Source organism: Lissotriton helveticus, chromosome 12 (genome assembly GCF_964261635.1).
Source record: "Lissotriton helveticus chromosome 12, aLisHel1.1, whole genome shotgun sequence".
NCBI lineage: Eukaryota > Metazoa > Chordata > Amphibia > Caudata > Salamandridae > Lissotriton > Lissotriton helveticus.
In genome coordinates this window covers 79,154,882-79,173,164 of record NC_136073.1, presented here as the reverse complement: position 1 = coordinate 79,173,164, position 18,283 = coordinate 79,154,882, and the positions used below count along the sequence as shown (strand labels likewise).

General features: G+C 42.0%; 1 protein-coding gene across 1 annotated transcript in view; it reads right to left on the bottom strand.

Annotated features, from left to right (window-relative positions):
• The window catches only part of LOC144797694 (alpha-2,8-sialyltransferase 8F-like), a 177,384-nt gene that overhangs the window by 88,574 nt on the left and 70,527 nt on the right, over positions 1-18,283 (bottom strand). Inside the window, exon 4 of the mRNA XM_078668424.1 lies at positions 10,005-10,149. Coding sequence (XP_078524550.1) covers positions 10,005-10,149 — 145 coding nt within the window. The remainder of the gene's footprint in view (positions 1-10,004; positions 10,150-18,283) is intronic.

The following is an 18,283-nucleotide window of genomic DNA, read 5'->3' as shown; positions in this document are numbered from 1 at the left end:
CCCACCACACTCCACTTCACTACAGTCTATCCCAGTCTACTCCACTCCATCCTACAGTACTCCACTACAATCTACCCCCAGCACTTCACTCTACTCGAATAGAACACGTTCCTCTGCAGGTGTTTACAATGCGTGTTATTACCCCGCACTTTTTACTCAGCAAAATCTTTTACAACACAGGGCTTTACAACGCAATCCATTACAACACGTTCCCTATTACAATGCAATTTACTATTCTAACTCCACCGGGGCGTTGCTTTGAGGAATGCGTTATAATGGTTTGCTGTGTAAAGCCCTGCGTTGTAAAAGATTTCACGGAGTAAAACATGCGGGATAATGGCATGCTTTGTAACGCATTCGTGGTAAAGGATGTTCACCCTCTACTCCAGTTGTCCCCAGTCCAATTTACTCCATTCTATTCCAATTTACTCCACCCCAAACTCCACTCCAATCTTTCCTCTCTAATCTACCCCACTCCACTCCACTCCAATCTACCCCACTCCACCACAATCCACCACCTCTCCAATCGACCACGATTCGCAAGCAAAGCTTACAAACAATAGACTCTCAAGAATTAAGTATTGTCATATAGTGAACGGGGCAAGAACAGAATGAGAGGAAGAATTACAAAGTATCTGAACAGAGAATAAAGAGGTATAGAAGTGGTACTGGATTTTGGTACAAAATGTAGATTCCCCCCACAACACACACACACGTTGCCAGAGGAGATTTGGAAACTGGACCTGCGCATGCCAGAATTACTTCACCTTTGGCAAGTATCAAAGTCTACGCTTAGGTCACCTGTGAGATCGGCACATTTGTTTACCTTGTACAGGGTGTACTTGCCTCCAAAGAAGTTACCGAAACTGGTAGGGCAGAAAACAAGGTGTTGTTCGAATTGTGCCCTTAAGATGGCCGACGATGTTGATCTACTCTGGCAGTGTCCAGGAATCCAACTATTCAGGCAAGAAGTGGGTAAGATTTTAAAAGAAGTAACGGAAAGAGATATAGAGGTAAGCCTGACTCTAGGGGATGAAGTGTTAAAGGGGAAATTGGTAAAATCTCAATCCCAATTTCTTATTATTCTTATACTAATTGCACACAGGGAAATCTGCATTAAATGGATATTTACCACTGAATGGGTTAACTCAGCGAAGCGTATTGGCAGGATGGAATGTATAAATGGTTCATTCAAGATGTAGGAACCCTTCCCCTCACTCTTGTCAAGTTAGCACTTCAATTGAGAAGGGTCAAAATTCCACAAGGCCAGTTAATGTGTTTTTAATAGTCCAAGGATTAAAGACAAACCTCAACATAGTAGGAGTTGAGCGGTGGATCCCAAAAACCTCCCATTAATTGTTTGAAGGAGGCTTGATTTAGGAAGTCAGAAGCCTTAATGGCTGTGGGCTATGTTTGGAGTTTAGAATGTCCCGCCTATTGTCGCATATGAGGAATTTAAAAAAAAAAAATGATTTTTGGGGCACATCTTCTATGATGGGCAAATGACTCCAGACCCAGACAAGGTGCAAGCACTGCCATCCACATGCCCCACCCAAGATGTTACCATACTGCGATCCTTTCTAAGCACGGCCAGTTACTCATTTAAGTACATTTGTACCTTTGCTACAGTAAGTGCCCCATTTAGATACTTTACAAAGCGAAATGTACCATTGCAGTGGTCTCCGGAATACGATCAGAGTATCAAAGACATTAAACATGCGATTGAGAATACCACTGAAATGGCCTACTTTGACCCCATTTACATGCCGAATTAACGGTTGATGCAAATCTGGTAGGGCTAAGGGCAATCCTTGCTCATCTCAATGGGCTTCCAAATGTTTAGAGACACATTGTAGCCTATGTCAGTCGAAGCCTGTCTGAAACAGAGCGCGCCTACCCTCAGTCGGAAAAGGAGAGTCTGGCTGTGGTATGGGCCTGTGGACATTTTCAAGTAATCTCCTCTACAGAAAACTTTCACTGTCATCATAGACCACCTGGCAAAGCTTACAATTTTTGTAAACTGAAGGCTAAAATGCCTCTTCGCTTGAGCAGTAGGGGTTGAGACTGCAAGAGTACAACTATGAGCTCGTGCACAGACCATGGAAGGATCAAAACCCAATAGATTACTTTTCACGTGTGCCACTACATCATCACTATACAACACAAATATGCCCGACCTCCTCGTTTCTTGGTAGTATAATCTTTATACACAAGACCAGATAACTATTAATCAAACCTAGTCAGGTACTTTTATTTCTACCCATCAATCATGAAATTAATTTTTTAGAAAGTGCATGTTTTTAGGATGTAAACAGACAATAAAAATTTTATTGACAACCTGTTGGCCTCATCATTTCTACTATCTCACACTTATTATGTTTGTTAGAACCAAAGGGACTACCTTTATCATACGTATGATAAAGGTAGTCCCTTTGGTTCTAACACACATAATAAGTGTGAGATAGTAGAAATGATGAGGCCAACAGGTTGTCAATAAAAATTGTATTGTCTGTTTACATCCTATACAGAGAGTATCAAAGCCCTGATGAGGGTTCGACAACTTCCTACTCGCACCCGAAACGCGTCGGCACTTTTACAAGAGTCACGCTTCCATTCATTGATATTGTAAAATAGAAGATCTATATCTTTTCACTCTTGGGATTCAATTCTGCTTTGTTGTCTGTTTATTATAAATGTGATTAGTTTATGTGAATGTCATTTGTTTATATGGATGTATTTTTACTAAATCTTTTTGTTTAAAATTTGTTAGTTTGGTATTGTTAATGTATTGAAATGTTGGAATTGTACATATCTATCTTTTTTTGCCTAAAAACATGCACTTTCTAAAAAATGTATTTCATGATTGATGGGTAGAAATAAAAGTACCTGACTAGGTTTGATTAATAGTTATCTGGTCTTGTGTATAAAGATTATACTACCAAGAAACGAGGAGGTCGGGCATATTTGTGTTGTATACTGATATAGAATGGTCCAGCCCCCCCTCAGTCCCAATTCAGGACCTAACTCTGTTTGCTTGTCACTACATCATCACAGTCATATCATCCAAGACAGCTGAAGCCTATCTCAAATTTATTCTGAGATCCAGCACACCAGCAGCTCTGTTTGGGAAACAAATCATTGCTGCCACCAATGCTGATAAAGACATGACCATAATCAAAGAACATATTATCATGCAATCATGGAGGAGAAATGCCCGGCCCCTTGCCAATGACGTTGAATTCCAAAAGTTCAAACCTTTACAGGATGAGTGAGTAATTCACCCAAGAAGGTGTAATACTGCGAGGCTCAAGAATCGTCACTCCTGGGAGCCTAAGACAGCAGGTCATCAAGCTGGCCCATGAAGGGCACCTTGGTATTGTGTCCACCAAGAGAGCCTTAAGAGTTCGACTGTTCGTTCCTCAGCTAGATTACCGAGTTGAGAAGGAACTAAAGGCATGGCACACTTGCAATTTTTTGTCTCCCAAGTTGACCTAGCACCCAGTGGAAATGTCTAACCTTCCTGCCAATGCTCGGGAGAGGATTGCAGCAGTTTACTTTTTTAGGCCTTTAGAAAATGGATATCATATTTACGTTTTCCTTAGGTGGAAGACCTATCTTTGCCAAGCTATGACAATGTCATATTACGGCTTGATGACATCTTTGCAACGGGGGGCATCCCTGAAATACTCAAATCTGATAACAGCCTGCCCTTTAACAGCAAAGAGTTCAAAGAATTTCTTGACCAACTAAACGTCAAGCACCAAAAGAGTACACCCCTGTTGCCCAGGCCAGTAGTGTAGTTGAACGATGCATGGGCATCCTCAAGAGGGTCATTCACCGAGCATCCATGGAGGGAATCAATTTAAACCAAGCCGTATTCCAGATCCTCCAGACCGATCGAGCTACCCCTCATTCCACAACTGGTGATAATCCAGCCACCTTCCTATTTGGCAGAGCCATCATAACAAAACGACCCCAATGGACCTTGGATCGATTAGTGAATACTGACTGAGTTAGAGACACCGACCCACCTCGGGAAAAAAAACTGAAAATGTATGTAGATCGGTGTTGCCATGCCTGGGAGAGAACGTTTGTCAGAGGTAACTGGGTTCATTTAAGCAGAGAAGAAAATGGAAAACAAACACTCCTTTTGCCTCTGATCCTTTGCAGATAGTGGCATGCAAGGGACATATGATAACAGCACATCATCCTGGATAACCCATCACTCGGGACAAGTCACATTTCAGACACCTCTTGAGTCCTGAAACCATGAGTGAATCACCTCTGCCAGCAGATCCACATCAAGCACCTGACCCAATGTTACGGTTGTCTAATGAGGGTGGACCTCGATCATCTCGGATCACCCAGTCCGGATGATAAGTGTGAACACCTCGCCGACTAATTGAAGAAATGCGCTTTTCATGATGTTCACCACCTTTTTATTTTACAAAGGAGGAGATGTAGCATATTGATGGTATACGCATTAGGACTGTCATGAGTCTGTGCTGGACTCTGAACAGGAAATACGTCATCTGTGGGCAGGTGTTAGGGTGTGGTTAATGTTGAGTATAAGATAATGCGCAGTGTGTGAGCGTATGCTGAGGAATAAAGTAGCATTGGACTGCAGATCCTGTGTGGTGTATTTCCTTCTCATGCTCCAGGGTTGGAGAAGACACTACAGGTAATACCGCACACAGTAATACCAATATTAAGTGGTACTAAAGCACAATTTGGTTTCACATCTGGAATGAGGAATAACATGGCGACAGTGTTACCGCAACCTTTTTCTGCATCTTTTATGAATACTGACCTGTTTCCCAGGCATATTACCACCTGTTTTTTGCTGGTGTATGAGTGACTAGAAAAACCTGGGCCCTTGTATTTCCATAGGCGTCAAAAACAGGGCCACTTATATGTGATTTGTAAATATCTTGAGGATACAATCAGTCCAGCCCGAACTGCCAAGCCATGTCTTTCCTGGACCGGAATCAAGCATCCTAGGACCGGTTTCTGGCTAACAGCCATCTTCAGCCAGGATAGCTTGACTCCAGTGGTGTGAAGAGCATGGGACTCACGTCTGAGCATACCCATCCCACTCGGGGTCACAAATGCAAAAACAACAGTTGATGGACAGAATGCAGAACAATGTCATACATTCACCCCAGTACAGATATCTGGGCCTAAATCCATCGTTTTTTTGCACTCCACACCACCCCAGTTCAGACATGGCCATAGGCAAATCAGCCTTGACCCTGTGACTCATGGGAACAGTCCAGCCCGAACAGAAAGCCATGTATTTCCTGGACCGGAATCAAGCATCCTAGGACCGGTTGATCACAGAGCACGCCGATATTGATAAAGTATGCGTGTTCTAGCCTCAGGCAGGCTTTTGATATTTCACAATAAGTGTGAGCACCATCATTAGGAATCAAATGATGTGTAGTCTTACACACCACTACCGTTTGTAATATCTTCTGAATGGGATGTATAGTAAGCAAGCAGACACGTGAGAATCAGCACGGCACGACGTTACAGGCTTGTAAAATGTATATTCGTGACCCCCTTTCTTTTCCTCCACAGGTCTTTTTGCTTTTCTCACCCCCACCTGGGTGTGAAGATTCTGCCTACGACAGATTTTTGTATGTAGCCTCAAGGAACTTAGGCCTGGCAGGTCGTTAGTGTGTCCTGACCACCCACCTTCCTTCTTTTTGGTCCTGATGAAAACCCGGTACTCCCATACGACGGGTTGAAACATGTAGACCCTACACATAGTGATACACATGGTCATAATATACCTTTTTTGTATCCACACACTTGATTTTAATATTGTCCAGTAACTTGCAAATAAAAATTCTTTTCACACAAGTATACCAGGACAATTTTTAACACTTTTTTTCACTTCTCACACACGAATACCCGCTCCACTGTAATTCAGGTGTCGCAGCACACCCTGATGGCACTCGGCTATCAGGGTGGACCCCGATGATGAAGCATGTCACCAACTAGGTTGGTGAGTGAGGGGTTTTTAAATAAAAGAAGGACTCTCTTCTTTTTGTAGTCATCCCACTCAGACTGTGTTCTTTAAACAGTGTCTGTCGGTACTCCTCTTATGTTTATGTATACTTTGGACCTAGGGGACCAGGAGTACACTCCGTTCGCCTTTGCGAATTGATCCCTTACTCTCTCTTTGTTTAATTATATCAGACGTCTTCAGCCAGGATAGCTTAACTCCAGTGGTGTGGAGAGCATGGGACTCACGTCTGAGCATACCCATCCCACTCGGGGTGACAAATGCAAAAACAACAGTTGATGGACAGAATGCAGAACAATGCCATACATTCACCCCAGTACATTTGCATTTGTCACCCCGAGTGGGACGGGTATGCTCAGACGTGAGTCCTGTGCTCTCCACGCCACTGGAGTCAAGCTATCCTGGCTGAAGACGGCTGATAGCCAGAAACCGGTCCTAGGATGCTTGATTCCGGTCCAGGGAAGACATGGCTTGGCAGTTCGGGCTGGACTGTTTCCATGAGGGACAGGGTCAAGGCTGATTTGCATATGGCCATGTCTGAACTGGGGAGGTGTGGTGAGCAAAAAAACAATGGATTTAGGCCCAGATCTCTGTACTGGGGTGAATGTATGACATTGTTCTGCATTCTGTCCATCAATCGTTTTTTTTTGCATTTGTCACCCCGAGTGGGACGGGTATGCTCAGACGTGAGTCCCGTGCTCTCCACGCCACTGGAGTCAAGCTATCCTGGCTGAAGATGGCTGATAGCCAGAAACCGGTCCTAGGATGCTTGATTTTGGTCCAGGGAAGACATGGCTTGGCAGTTCGGGCTGGACTGTTCCCATGAGGGACAGGGTCAAGGCTGATTTGCACATGGCCATGTCTGAACTGGGGTGGTGTGGTGAGCAAAAAAACGATGGATTTAGGCCCAGATCTCTGTACTGGGGTGAATGCATGACATTGTTCTGCATTCTGTCCATCAATCGTTTTTTTTGCATTTGTCACCCCGAGTGGGACGGGTATACTCAGACGTGAGTCCCGTGCTCTCCACGCCACTGGAGTCAAGCTATCCTGGCTGAAGACGGCTGATAGCCAGAAACCGGTCCTAGGATGCTTGATTCCGGTCCAGGGAAGACATGGCTTGGCAGTTCGGGCTGGACTGTTCCCATGAGGCACAGGGTCAAGGCTGATTTGCACATGGCCATGTCTGAACTGGGGTGATGTGGTGAGCAAAAAAACGATGGATTTAGGCCCAGATCTCTGTACTGGTGTGAATGCATGACATTGTTCTGCATTCTGTCCATCAATTGTTTTTTTTTGCATTTGTCACCCCGTGTGGGACGGGTATGCTCAGACGTGAGTCCCGTGCTCTCCACGCCACTGGAGTCAAGCTATCCTGGCTGAAGACGGCTGATAGCCAGAAACCGGTCCTAGGATGCTTGATTCCGGTCCAGGGAAGACATGGCTTGGCAGTTCAGGCTGGACTGTTCCCATGAGGCACAGGGTCAAGGCTGATTTGCCTATGGCCATGTCTGAACTGGGGTGGTGTGGTGAGCAAAAAAACGATGGATTTAGGCCCAGATCTCTGTACTGGGGTGAATGCATGACATTGTTCTGCATTCTGTCCATCAATTGTTTTTTTTTTGCTTTCAGGTGCTCAGCACCTGCACTTCTTTCACAGGGGGGGGGCTACAATTTCTGAACCTGCAGGTGGTGGTCTCAATATTAATTGTTCAGTTCAAAATAAAAAGAATTACATACATTGCATGGTGACTGGCTGGTAAATGTTCATAGGCAGGCTGGCATATGCCTGTCCAGGCAGGCATGATTGTGTATCATCACGCTGATCACAAATCCAAGACGTTATCGACAAACTATGGCTTGCATTATATTCCCCTAGTCTGCTGCATCCTGCCACTGCTTGAGCCTAAACCTCCTATTTGATAATTGTAGCTTGGGGTTGGCTTATGACGGAGTTGAGGCAAGGAAGCTGCAAGAGCGCATTTGGAACTTGGGAGTGAGGGCTCCAGAGGAAGTATAAATTAAAGTGTGGACTTTTCACTTGTTGTGTAGCCAGAGTAGCATATCCGGCAGGCCTGCATTGCTGCTATCCACAATATGCACGATGCGGCTGTGGCCCAACACAACTTTTGTGCGCGATGGCATCACCAGTAGGATCTGTGCGCTGCACCCCAGCATGGTAATTGATGAGCGTGAGTGAGTCCAGTGGGCACCGCAGCCCTACTTACCAGCAATGGCAGCATTACTGCTGGGGACAGGAAAATGCAGAGTTCAAAATAGTAGGGACATGTACACGCTGACGACAGGGGTCACAGGCAGAAGCAGTGTTAGAGATGAGAGACAGCAAGAGTAAAGAGGAGAAGAAACAATAAGGGAGGTGAGAGATAAAACAGAGCAAAGTAGAAGAAAAGGAGGAGAGCAAATCAGATACAAGGAGAAAGCAGCCATGATGTGAAGAAGAGAGCATTAAGAAGAGAGAAGATAGAATGAGAGGATGTGGAGGACAGGACAGAGAAACAAAGCAGACAAATGATTAAATGGAGACACAGCTAATCACTGCTAGAGAGTGATAGTGAAAAGCCAAGATCGAGGGGAGAGAGAGCAGAGCATTGATAAAAGTGAAGAGAAAAGAGGGCAGGGCTAAAATGAATAGAGGGCAAATCAGAAATACAGGGTGTGACAAAGGTGATAGAAAACAATTAGAGAGGTGAGAGGTTAGACTCTTAGAGCAAAGACTTATGGGACAGACAACAGATCAAGGTTAGAAGATAGAGACTGAGGCAGTGAGTGTTGAAAGTGGGGCTCACCAGAGGAAGACGTGAGCGGTGGCCTCCTTGGCAAAATTTTCAGCACCTGCACTTCTTTTTTTACAAATTAAGCACTGCTTGTATGGAGGGGAAATTATGTAGTGTTCTTTACGCTATGTGAGTCTATGGTTACTGTTAAAAGTTATGTATGGTCATTGCCTTAGTTACTGTAACATTCTAAGATTCATACCAAATCGTGGTATGTTCCACTTTCTTCTTGGAATTCATGTCCATTTCCTCCGACCTTTCTCCTGAGCAACTGGATACTGCGCAGTGGCTCCTTTCTCTTGGACTTATGGATAAACCTTTCAAAAATCACTCTCAATGTCTCCTTTCTCGGTCTGTCAGCTTACTACAGGGTGCAATGGGTACACCCACATCTTGTGTTCCCGGGGCACTTTGGGATTGTAGCAGGGTTTGCAGGTGCTTGTGTAGTCATTTCTATAACATGGATCGCGCTGGCACCATCACAAGGAAATATTCCCTCACTTGAATGGGGGAACACCATTCGCCATTGCATCCGTGTTGTGTCACATACATGGGATTAGTAGCAAAAAATGTTGTCCAGGGGGATACTGATTGTCCCCCACATATGTGGTGGTGCACAGCCAGTGCCCTGACTCCCTCCAGGCCCCTCTTGTAAAGGCGGAAGGGGCTCCTAGGCCACCACAAAGGTATCCCCCTATTTAAGCAAAGGCCAGACTGCCACTAGTGAAAGACAAAGCCATGGTTGCATAGATATATAGAGTGAAATTAACTGTTGATGGAAAAAAAGAATTACGCCTGTGATTGCCAGGGAAATATGTATTACATGCAAATACACAGGTATAGTTAGTGACAAGCTAGGAGGGAGGCTATATACGAGATGCACAACTACTTACAGATATACATCTGATACAAATCCAAAGCCTTCAAGAAACTATTGTGTAGCATATTGGTGGTTTATTTACCACTCATCCATCCACTCCTAGCACTCACTCATTCATCTATGTATCCATTAAATAATAAATTTATGTATTCATCCATCCCCGCATTCATTGATCCCCCTTAGTACTCGTCATTCCTCCAGCAATTCATGTATTCACCCAGCCCACCTGTATTCATCCATGCATCAACTGATGAAATCATGCATTCACCCTCTCCTGCTTCCTTCTCAATTATGCTACCTTTGGGAAGAGGTTGAACATCTCCGCTGTCACGTTCATTTTCTTGTTTGGTTCTGCTTCGTAGACAATATTCTGACCTAGAGGTGCATTCTCCTGTGACACAATTAGCCAATCAGACGCGTTGCAACACTGCTTCATTGCTGACCTGTGGGGAAATAAGTGTATAGTTTTTAAAATATTTATTACTGAGGCTTAGCTGTTTTTAAGCTTTCCCAATTTTTGATGGGTAAAGACACCAAGACAGAGAAATAAAGGTCTGAGGGCTATATGTATCATACAAATTCGCATTCGCAAAGGCCTTTGCGAATGCGAATTTGCTAAATGGGATGTATGAATGAAAATCAGGTGCAAAATAAGGAATCGCAAAATTTGTGATTCCTTATTTTGCAATTGCATTTAAGGAATCGCAAATTTTGCGATTCCTTAAATGCAATGCATGAAGCTAAAAAAAATTGCTAATTGTCCCTAAGGAATCACAAATTACCATCAACTTCAAGTTCGTGGTAATTTGCGAATTTCTTGAAAAATGCCCATTTTTGCATTTTTCTAAGTGCCATGTGACGCACATTCTGTACACCCATACTTATTTCAGGGGTGCAACAGGGTGTCCTTTGGACATCCTGCACCCTTGAAATTATTCTCAATTTGCGATTAGCAAATTGCGAATCGCAAATTAAGAATAAATTCCCATTCCTTCCTATGGGCCAGGAGGCCCATAGAAATGAATGGGAAAGTATTCCTTAATTGCGAATTCGCAATTAAAGAATATCAAGAAATCACAAAAAAATTGCGATTTTCTTGATACATACCAATTAGCGATTCTGAAATAGTGATTTCTTAAAAATCGCAATTACAGAATCGCTAATTGGTATCTTGAAATATATGGCCCTGAGTCACATAAAAATCGAGTATGTGTTTGCTTGCAAAGGCTTACACATACCATTGTCGAGAGCACAACTTTTAACCCTATTCAGAAAAAGCCAAACATGATGGAGATTTAATCTTGCAACCTACTAGCATCTGTCTATATTCTAAAAAAATTCCCGTGTGAAGGATCTGGATGTCCAACGCTAAATATTTCGTGACATTTTAATGAAAACATGTTTTTTTTTCTTTACAGTGACCGGAAAAACTATTTTATCCTTCCCCCACAAGCACACAGTATTGGCAGTGTTCCATACACCTACCCATACCTCATACATCTTTGGCACCAGGGGGGAGTCGTATGAAACACTGATGTAATATACTGCTAGTATTTTTGCTATCACTGTGGAATTTTGCAAATCGAACTATGTACTAAAGGCGAGTTAATAAAATTCAGAATCATAGTGGGATGCAATCTGACCTACCTGATCAATAGTCACGAAGTAGGTCACAAATTGAGACGCACTACGATTGGAAGGCATTAAAGGGATGATGGCTCGTTGGGGTGAGCAGACCATCATGTCTCTGATCACTTTTTAAAGATTTATTTTAATGCCACCCATTTGGCTGCATTTAAAAAACAAAAGTTTTAAACCTTTAAAAAGTTTGTTCGGGAATAGAAAGTAGTCCCATTGACCACTGCCTAGCCCCAACAAATGTTTTTCTTTTTACAATCATAAAGTTAAAGGTGTCTCCTGGGCAACCCCTTCCCTTTTGAAAATGGGCTACCACCCCAACTTGAGGATCCGTAATTCTTTACTGGTTTTCCAAATCTATTTTTGTCCTAAACCATTGACACTTAGGAATAAGAATCGCAAATTGGAAGGGACACTTGCAACACACACCTTGCAAATAGCAAGTCCTTATTCACTTCTAAACACCTTTTAGGAGTTGGAAAAAGAAGTTACTGACTTCTAAAATGGGATTTATGCATAGAAAAAAGCATTCTTGCCATTGTAAACTCTGAATCTACACAATACAATGGCAACAAAGGTATGCCCAACTACACCACCCGACAGGTTCTGCACTCTGCATACATGTGTTGTCCAACTCCATGGGTCAGCGGCCCAAGACCCCAATATCAAAAAGCCATTGCAGAGACAGAGAGGTGACAATATAACAAATTCTGTTTTTCAATCATTCAGGAATAGGAAGTGTGAAATTCAAAAGGATAATTGGGACCGGCTGTCCAACGCAGCTACGCTCAAGAATTTGTGTGAATTCTGCAGAGCAGTTAGTGAATTTAGCATACAAAAGCAGACACTCTTTCTACTGAGCAGTCACATTACGGGTGATCAGCGGGTAACACTCTTTAACAATATATATTGTAGAACCTCTGACAGTATTGTCCCTGCTGATCCGCCATCTTTTAACATTATTACTGACAAGCTTCAATTCACTATGAAAAGAGCTCTATTGCTCTTAATAACATCTCCTCCTCCAAAGCCCCTGGGCCGGATGCAGTACCTATTGATAATTTCAAGCTTTGCTTATTAATATATTTACTAATTTAGCTTTAACGGCCCTTCCCTCTACATGGGCAAGTAGCATTATAGTCCCAGTTTTCAAAAAAGGTAGCCGCTCAGACCCAAAGTGCTATGGGCCATATGTATGAAGCAAATTCGCATTCGCAAAGGCCGAAATTCGCGAATGCGAATTAGCAAAATGATATGTATGAAGTAAAATCTGGTGCAAAATAAGGAATCGCAAAATTTGCGATTCCTTATTTTGCAATTGCATTTAAGGAATCGCAAATTTTGCGATTCCTTAAATGCAATGTATGAAGCCAAAAAAAACTGCTAAATGCCCTTAAGGAATCGCAAATTACCACCAACTTTTAGTTGGTGGTAAGTTGCGATTTCCTTGAAAAATGCACATTTCAGCATTTTTCAAAGTGCCATGTGACACACATACATGTCCTTAGGGCATGTATGTGCGCCACATGTGCACCCATGCATATTTCAGGGGTGCAACAGGGTGTCCTTTGGACACCCCTGCACCCTTGATATTATTCTCAATTTGCGATTTTCAAATTGCGAATCGCGAAATTGAGAATACCTTCCCATTCATTCCTATGGGCCTCGCAATTAAGGAATACTAAGAATTCGCTAAAAAAAAAGCAAATTTTACATACATACCAATTTGCGAATCTGAAATAGCGATTTCTTAAAAATCGCTATTTCAGAATCGCTAATCGGTACCTTCATACATATGGCCCTAAATCCTTAATCTACTCCACCATTAAAATAATGGGTAGAGTAATGGATTAAGAGAATGTTGTAATGACAATAATGTTTTATCTCCCTTTCAATATGCGTTCAATATGCGTTCAGGGAAAGTTTAGGAACCATAGAGCAGTGTTTGAATCTTAATTTGCTGCTGGGTAAATACACCATAGCTAAAAAGACCCCTTTATATCTTGCCTTTATGCATTTATCCTCTTCATTTGATAAGGTTAATCGCAACACATTGTGGGCCATATTACTGGAGATGGGGATAGACATTGGGATTGCCCATTTTTTGACCTATTTACATGTAAACATGACCACCAGAGTCAGGTTTGGCTCAAATTGTGAATTATCTGATCCTTTCAGTTTACATCATGGTGTTAGGCATGGTTGTGTTTTAGCCCTTCATTTATTTATTTTATACATAATAAATGTAATGATTTTTTAAGTACAGTCACACATGATGTTCCTTATGCTAACTCTATCCCTACACCGTACTGCTGTACGCTGGTTATGCTGTGCTTTTAGCACGGACACCTAGTACTTTGAGGCGCTTGGTACATGTTTTTCTGAATTTATGTATGATTTGACTTATCAACTAATTACTCTAAATCTCACTTGTGGCCCTAAACATTATTTTTTGAGTTCCATATGTGTCAATGAAAACACTTTAGAAACTGTCCCCGGATACCCCTATTTAGGTGTAGTCAATGGCTCAGGGACAGAGAACATCAGATGTAGGAACACCAAATTTAAAGAAACTAGATATTCTTTATTTAATGTCTGTAAATCAGTAGGGGGAAAGTCAATAGCTTCACTGTTACAAATGTATTTGAAGCAATTTGTACTTCTTTCCAGTTATGATTGAGGAAGATCGGGGGTATAGAGAGTGTAAAGCATTGCAGGTGTAGGAGAATTGCTTCTGCGGGCGTCTCCTTTCTCTTCCTCTCTCAACCCCTATTACTTTTGTCGCAAAGGATTAGCTCGATCGTACCTTGAGGACACCATCCTCGCTTGCCGTGGCTTCCTATATGGAATAAACCCAGGGCTTCTTTTACCCATAATATAATCAATGATTGTGTACCATGTGTCGGGGGTTGAATATCCCCCTGGCTTGATTATGTTAAACAGAAGTTTACTGCCCTGGGTAACCGTGCTTTATCTGATAATCCTTTATCCATATGCAGGGCTGATAAATGTTCGGTGAAGCGCATATTTATGGAAAGACGCTGTATTATAAGGGAAAGCCTGGAATTAAGTAAACTATTAGTCAGGAATTATATTCCACTTAAAATTACTCTCACTCCAGAACTGTATATATTGTATGTGACCAACAACTCGGAAAGAGCCTTGCTAGCAAAATTCGGAGTTTTATGCTGTTTTCCTTTTTTTTAATTTTTTTTTTTTTTTTTTATTAAACTTCACCGAAGGATAACAAAGTATGTATCAACATACCCTTTTGCAATTACTTAATAGCGATTTTTAAGGAATCGCTATTTAGAAATCGCAAAATTGTATGTATGTAGAAATTCGCTATTTTTTAGCGATTTCTTAAAATTCCTTAATTGCGATTAGCAAATTGCTAATCGCAATTAAGGAATAATTTCCCATTCATTTCTATGGGCCAGGAGGCCCATAGGAATGAATGTGAAATTATTCTCAATTTGCGATTCGCGATTTGCTAATCGCAAATTGAGAATAATTTCAAGGGTGCAGGGGTGTCCAAAGGACACCCTGTTGCACCCCTGAAATAAGCATGGGTGCACATGTGGTGCACATACATGCCCTAAAGGCATGTATGTGCATCACATGGTATTTTGAAAAATCCAAAAATTGGCATTTTTCAAGAAAATCGCAAATTACCACCAACCTGAAGTTGGTGGTAATTTGCGATTCCTTAGGGACGATTAGCAATTTTTTTGCATCATACATTGCATTTAAGGAATCACAAATTTTGCGATTCCTTAAATGCAATCGCAAAATAAGGAATCACAAATTTTGCGATTCCTTATTTTGAACCACATTTTGCTTAATACATTCCATTTAGCAAATTTGCATTCGCAAAGGCCGAAATACTGCGAAGTTCGGCCTTTGCGAATGCGAATTTGCTTGATACATATGGCCCAAAGTCAATTGATTCTTCACCATACCTCGTCCTCCCCATCCCCTCCCCGGGTCCGAGAAAAGTTAACAATACATTTTATGTTTACAAACAGTGGGAATCAACTAGTTCATGATGAAAGAAAATTCACTGTAGCATTCAACAGACAGGAAAGCAACTTATTTTAAGAGAAAATCAAAGGCTAAATTAACAGGAAGAACAACCTGAGGCATATAGCGGAGGGGGGGGAGAGGGTGCCGGAGGGGCACAGGAAGGGCGAAGGTGGGCCAGCCAAGTGGAGAAGGGGCGGGGGGAAAACCGAAAGAGGGAATCGCATTAATGTTTTAACAATAACATTCAATGTAGTTTTTGTATATTCAAGGTGTTGAGCCATCTATCCAGAGGGTCCCAAATCACTAGTCCCTTTTTATTGCCCGTCTGCCTTTTTTTTTTAGCGTAAATGGTCTTCTCTAGCTTATGAGTAGACAGCAGTCTAGCTTGCCATTGACCAAAAGAAGTAGGATTCAGATCTTTCCAATATGTGGCAATACAAATCCGAAGAATGGTCATTGCAACAAACAGCAGTGCACCCCCTTCAGACAGTAGTGCACCCCCTTTCTTGAGATCAATCGTGTCATGTAATCCTAACATAATGATTGTTGGTGTAAGTTGAATATCTAATAGCAGAACTCTAGTTAGAAACCGTTGTATTTCTTTCAATAATAATTCCAATTTTGGCATGTAGCGGACATATGCACGGAGTCCGCACAGTATTCCGCGAACCTCTGGCAAGTTGTTCCACTGCCCGAAGCCCATTTAGCAATCCTGCTAGGAGTTATATATAAAAAATAACCTGTTTTATAAAATTGTGTTTCCAATTTAGGTGACAACAGATATGTTTGCGCGAGACCCAGGGCTTCACAGAAAGTGTTAGGGGGAACGTTTAGTTTCTGCTGCCATTTCGCGTCTATTTTGCTTAAACCATCAGGTCGTCGTTCATTTAGTATGTAGTACATACTCCCTATCCTTGGTAAATTAGACTGAAGCAGTTTGTCTAAGAGGTCGGTCCTTGCGGACCCTGCTAATCCCCCTGTTTTATTGGTTAGATATCTTGCAATAGCTTGGTACTGAAATATCTGGTTGCTATTCAATTGATAGCAGGACTTCAAATCTTCAAATGAACAAATACCATCAGGGGTAATCTAATCTCCTAGTCTGAGTATACCAGCCTGATACCAATGTTAAAGATATGCGTTTTTAAAGATTAGAGGTAGATTATCGTTGTTTCTGAGAGGGGTATAATAGTTCAATTTAGCCAGCCCGAATGTTTTTCGGATGTTAGAGAACACCAGAATAGCATTAATCAATGGTTTAAATCTGACCCTCTTGTAGTAGCTGAATTCCAGCTGGCGCCAGAAGAAGGACCTAGGGTTTTCCCCTAGAAGTAAAAAGTAAGGGGAAGGCAACCCTGATGAACTTAGGATGTAGTCATCATACAGTAGCTCGGGGCTGTATTGCAGGGCGGCCAACCAATAATATAGTTTTAAGTTGGGAAGAGCCCACCCTCCTCTATCTCTAGGTAAAGAAAGTAGGTTAAAAGCCTCCTCGGTTGTGAATAAGCCCAGATGAACTGGGAAAAAATGTGTTTAAAAATTCTGAGTATGTAGTTATTAAAATCTAGCGGAATTGTCCGGAAAAAGTAAAGTAGCTTGGGGAATAAGTCATTTTTAAGACGTTACATCTCCCTACTATTGTGAGATGTAGAATAACAATTTTTCAGAGTGATTTCTTCATGTCAGCTGCCAGCAGGGTCAGATTTTCTTTGACTTTTAGGTCTAGATCGGAGACTATATTGACCCCTAAGTATTTAGCTTTCTTGATGACTCTATCATCCACCCAGGCTATCTTCTCGTTTATAACAATCTGTGTTTTTGTTTTATTGAGGGCATATCCAGAAATTGTACCAATTTCTAGGGTTTCTTGTTCCAAAGCCCTGATAGCCACTTTGGGTTCAGGTGTTATTATAGCTAGATCGTCGGCATAGGCCATGAACTTTGTATCAATACCAAACCTGCTCACTGCTGTAATTGTAGGATTTAATTTGATTCTTTTAATCAAGGGGTGAATTTAAAGGGGGAAGAGTAACGGGGAACAGGGGCACCCCTGCCTCCTCCCTCAGGATATCGTTATTTGTTCTGACAGAGATCCGTTAATTGAAATTCTAGCTGTGGGTCTTTGGTATAATGCCTGTAGTGCCTGAACTATCCTGGGGCCAAAGCCAATTCGCCGAATGACAGCCCATAAAAATTGCCAGAAGACCCGATCAAACGCTTTTTCAGCATCCAAAAGAATTAGTGAGATCGGGTCTCCTGTCACCCCTGCGGTGTCAAATAAAGTAATAGTCCAACGGACATGCTCAGCAGTGCCCTTTTTTGGGAAGAACCCATGTTGCCAGCTTGAGACTGGAGGCTCGATGTTTAAGGATAGTCTAGAGGCAATGACTTTGGAAAATATTTTAGAGTCGGTATTGATTAAAGTTATGGGTTCGTATGATGACATCTTCAGGGGTGATTTATCCTTTTTGGGGAATATCACAATTTTAGTGGTTGACCAAGAGCTCGGTGGTAAAGCCCCGTCAAAAATGGAGCTTATTACATCAGTAAAAAGATCTTTTATTTGTTGCGAGAAAACTTTATCAAATTCAACCGGGCTAGTTAATGCAATAGCGATCTCCTCCCAGTCTGTAGGAATTTCTATTAGGTCACGTTTATCATTATTAAGTTCAGCTATCGGTGTTGTCTCTAGGTAATTGCTAAACTCCATTTCTCTACACTCAGTAGACCCTTATGCTCTGTTTTCCAAGGGGTTATTACGGGAATTTTGAAGAGAATGAGTGTGCTTGTGATAATGTTTCCTCCCAATCTTTATTGCACTTTTTGGTATTTTGTAAGTTATATAAATCCTTTAAAGCTCTATATTTATTACGCCTTTTTAAAATCCATAATTTAAACATCGCAGAGTTTCTC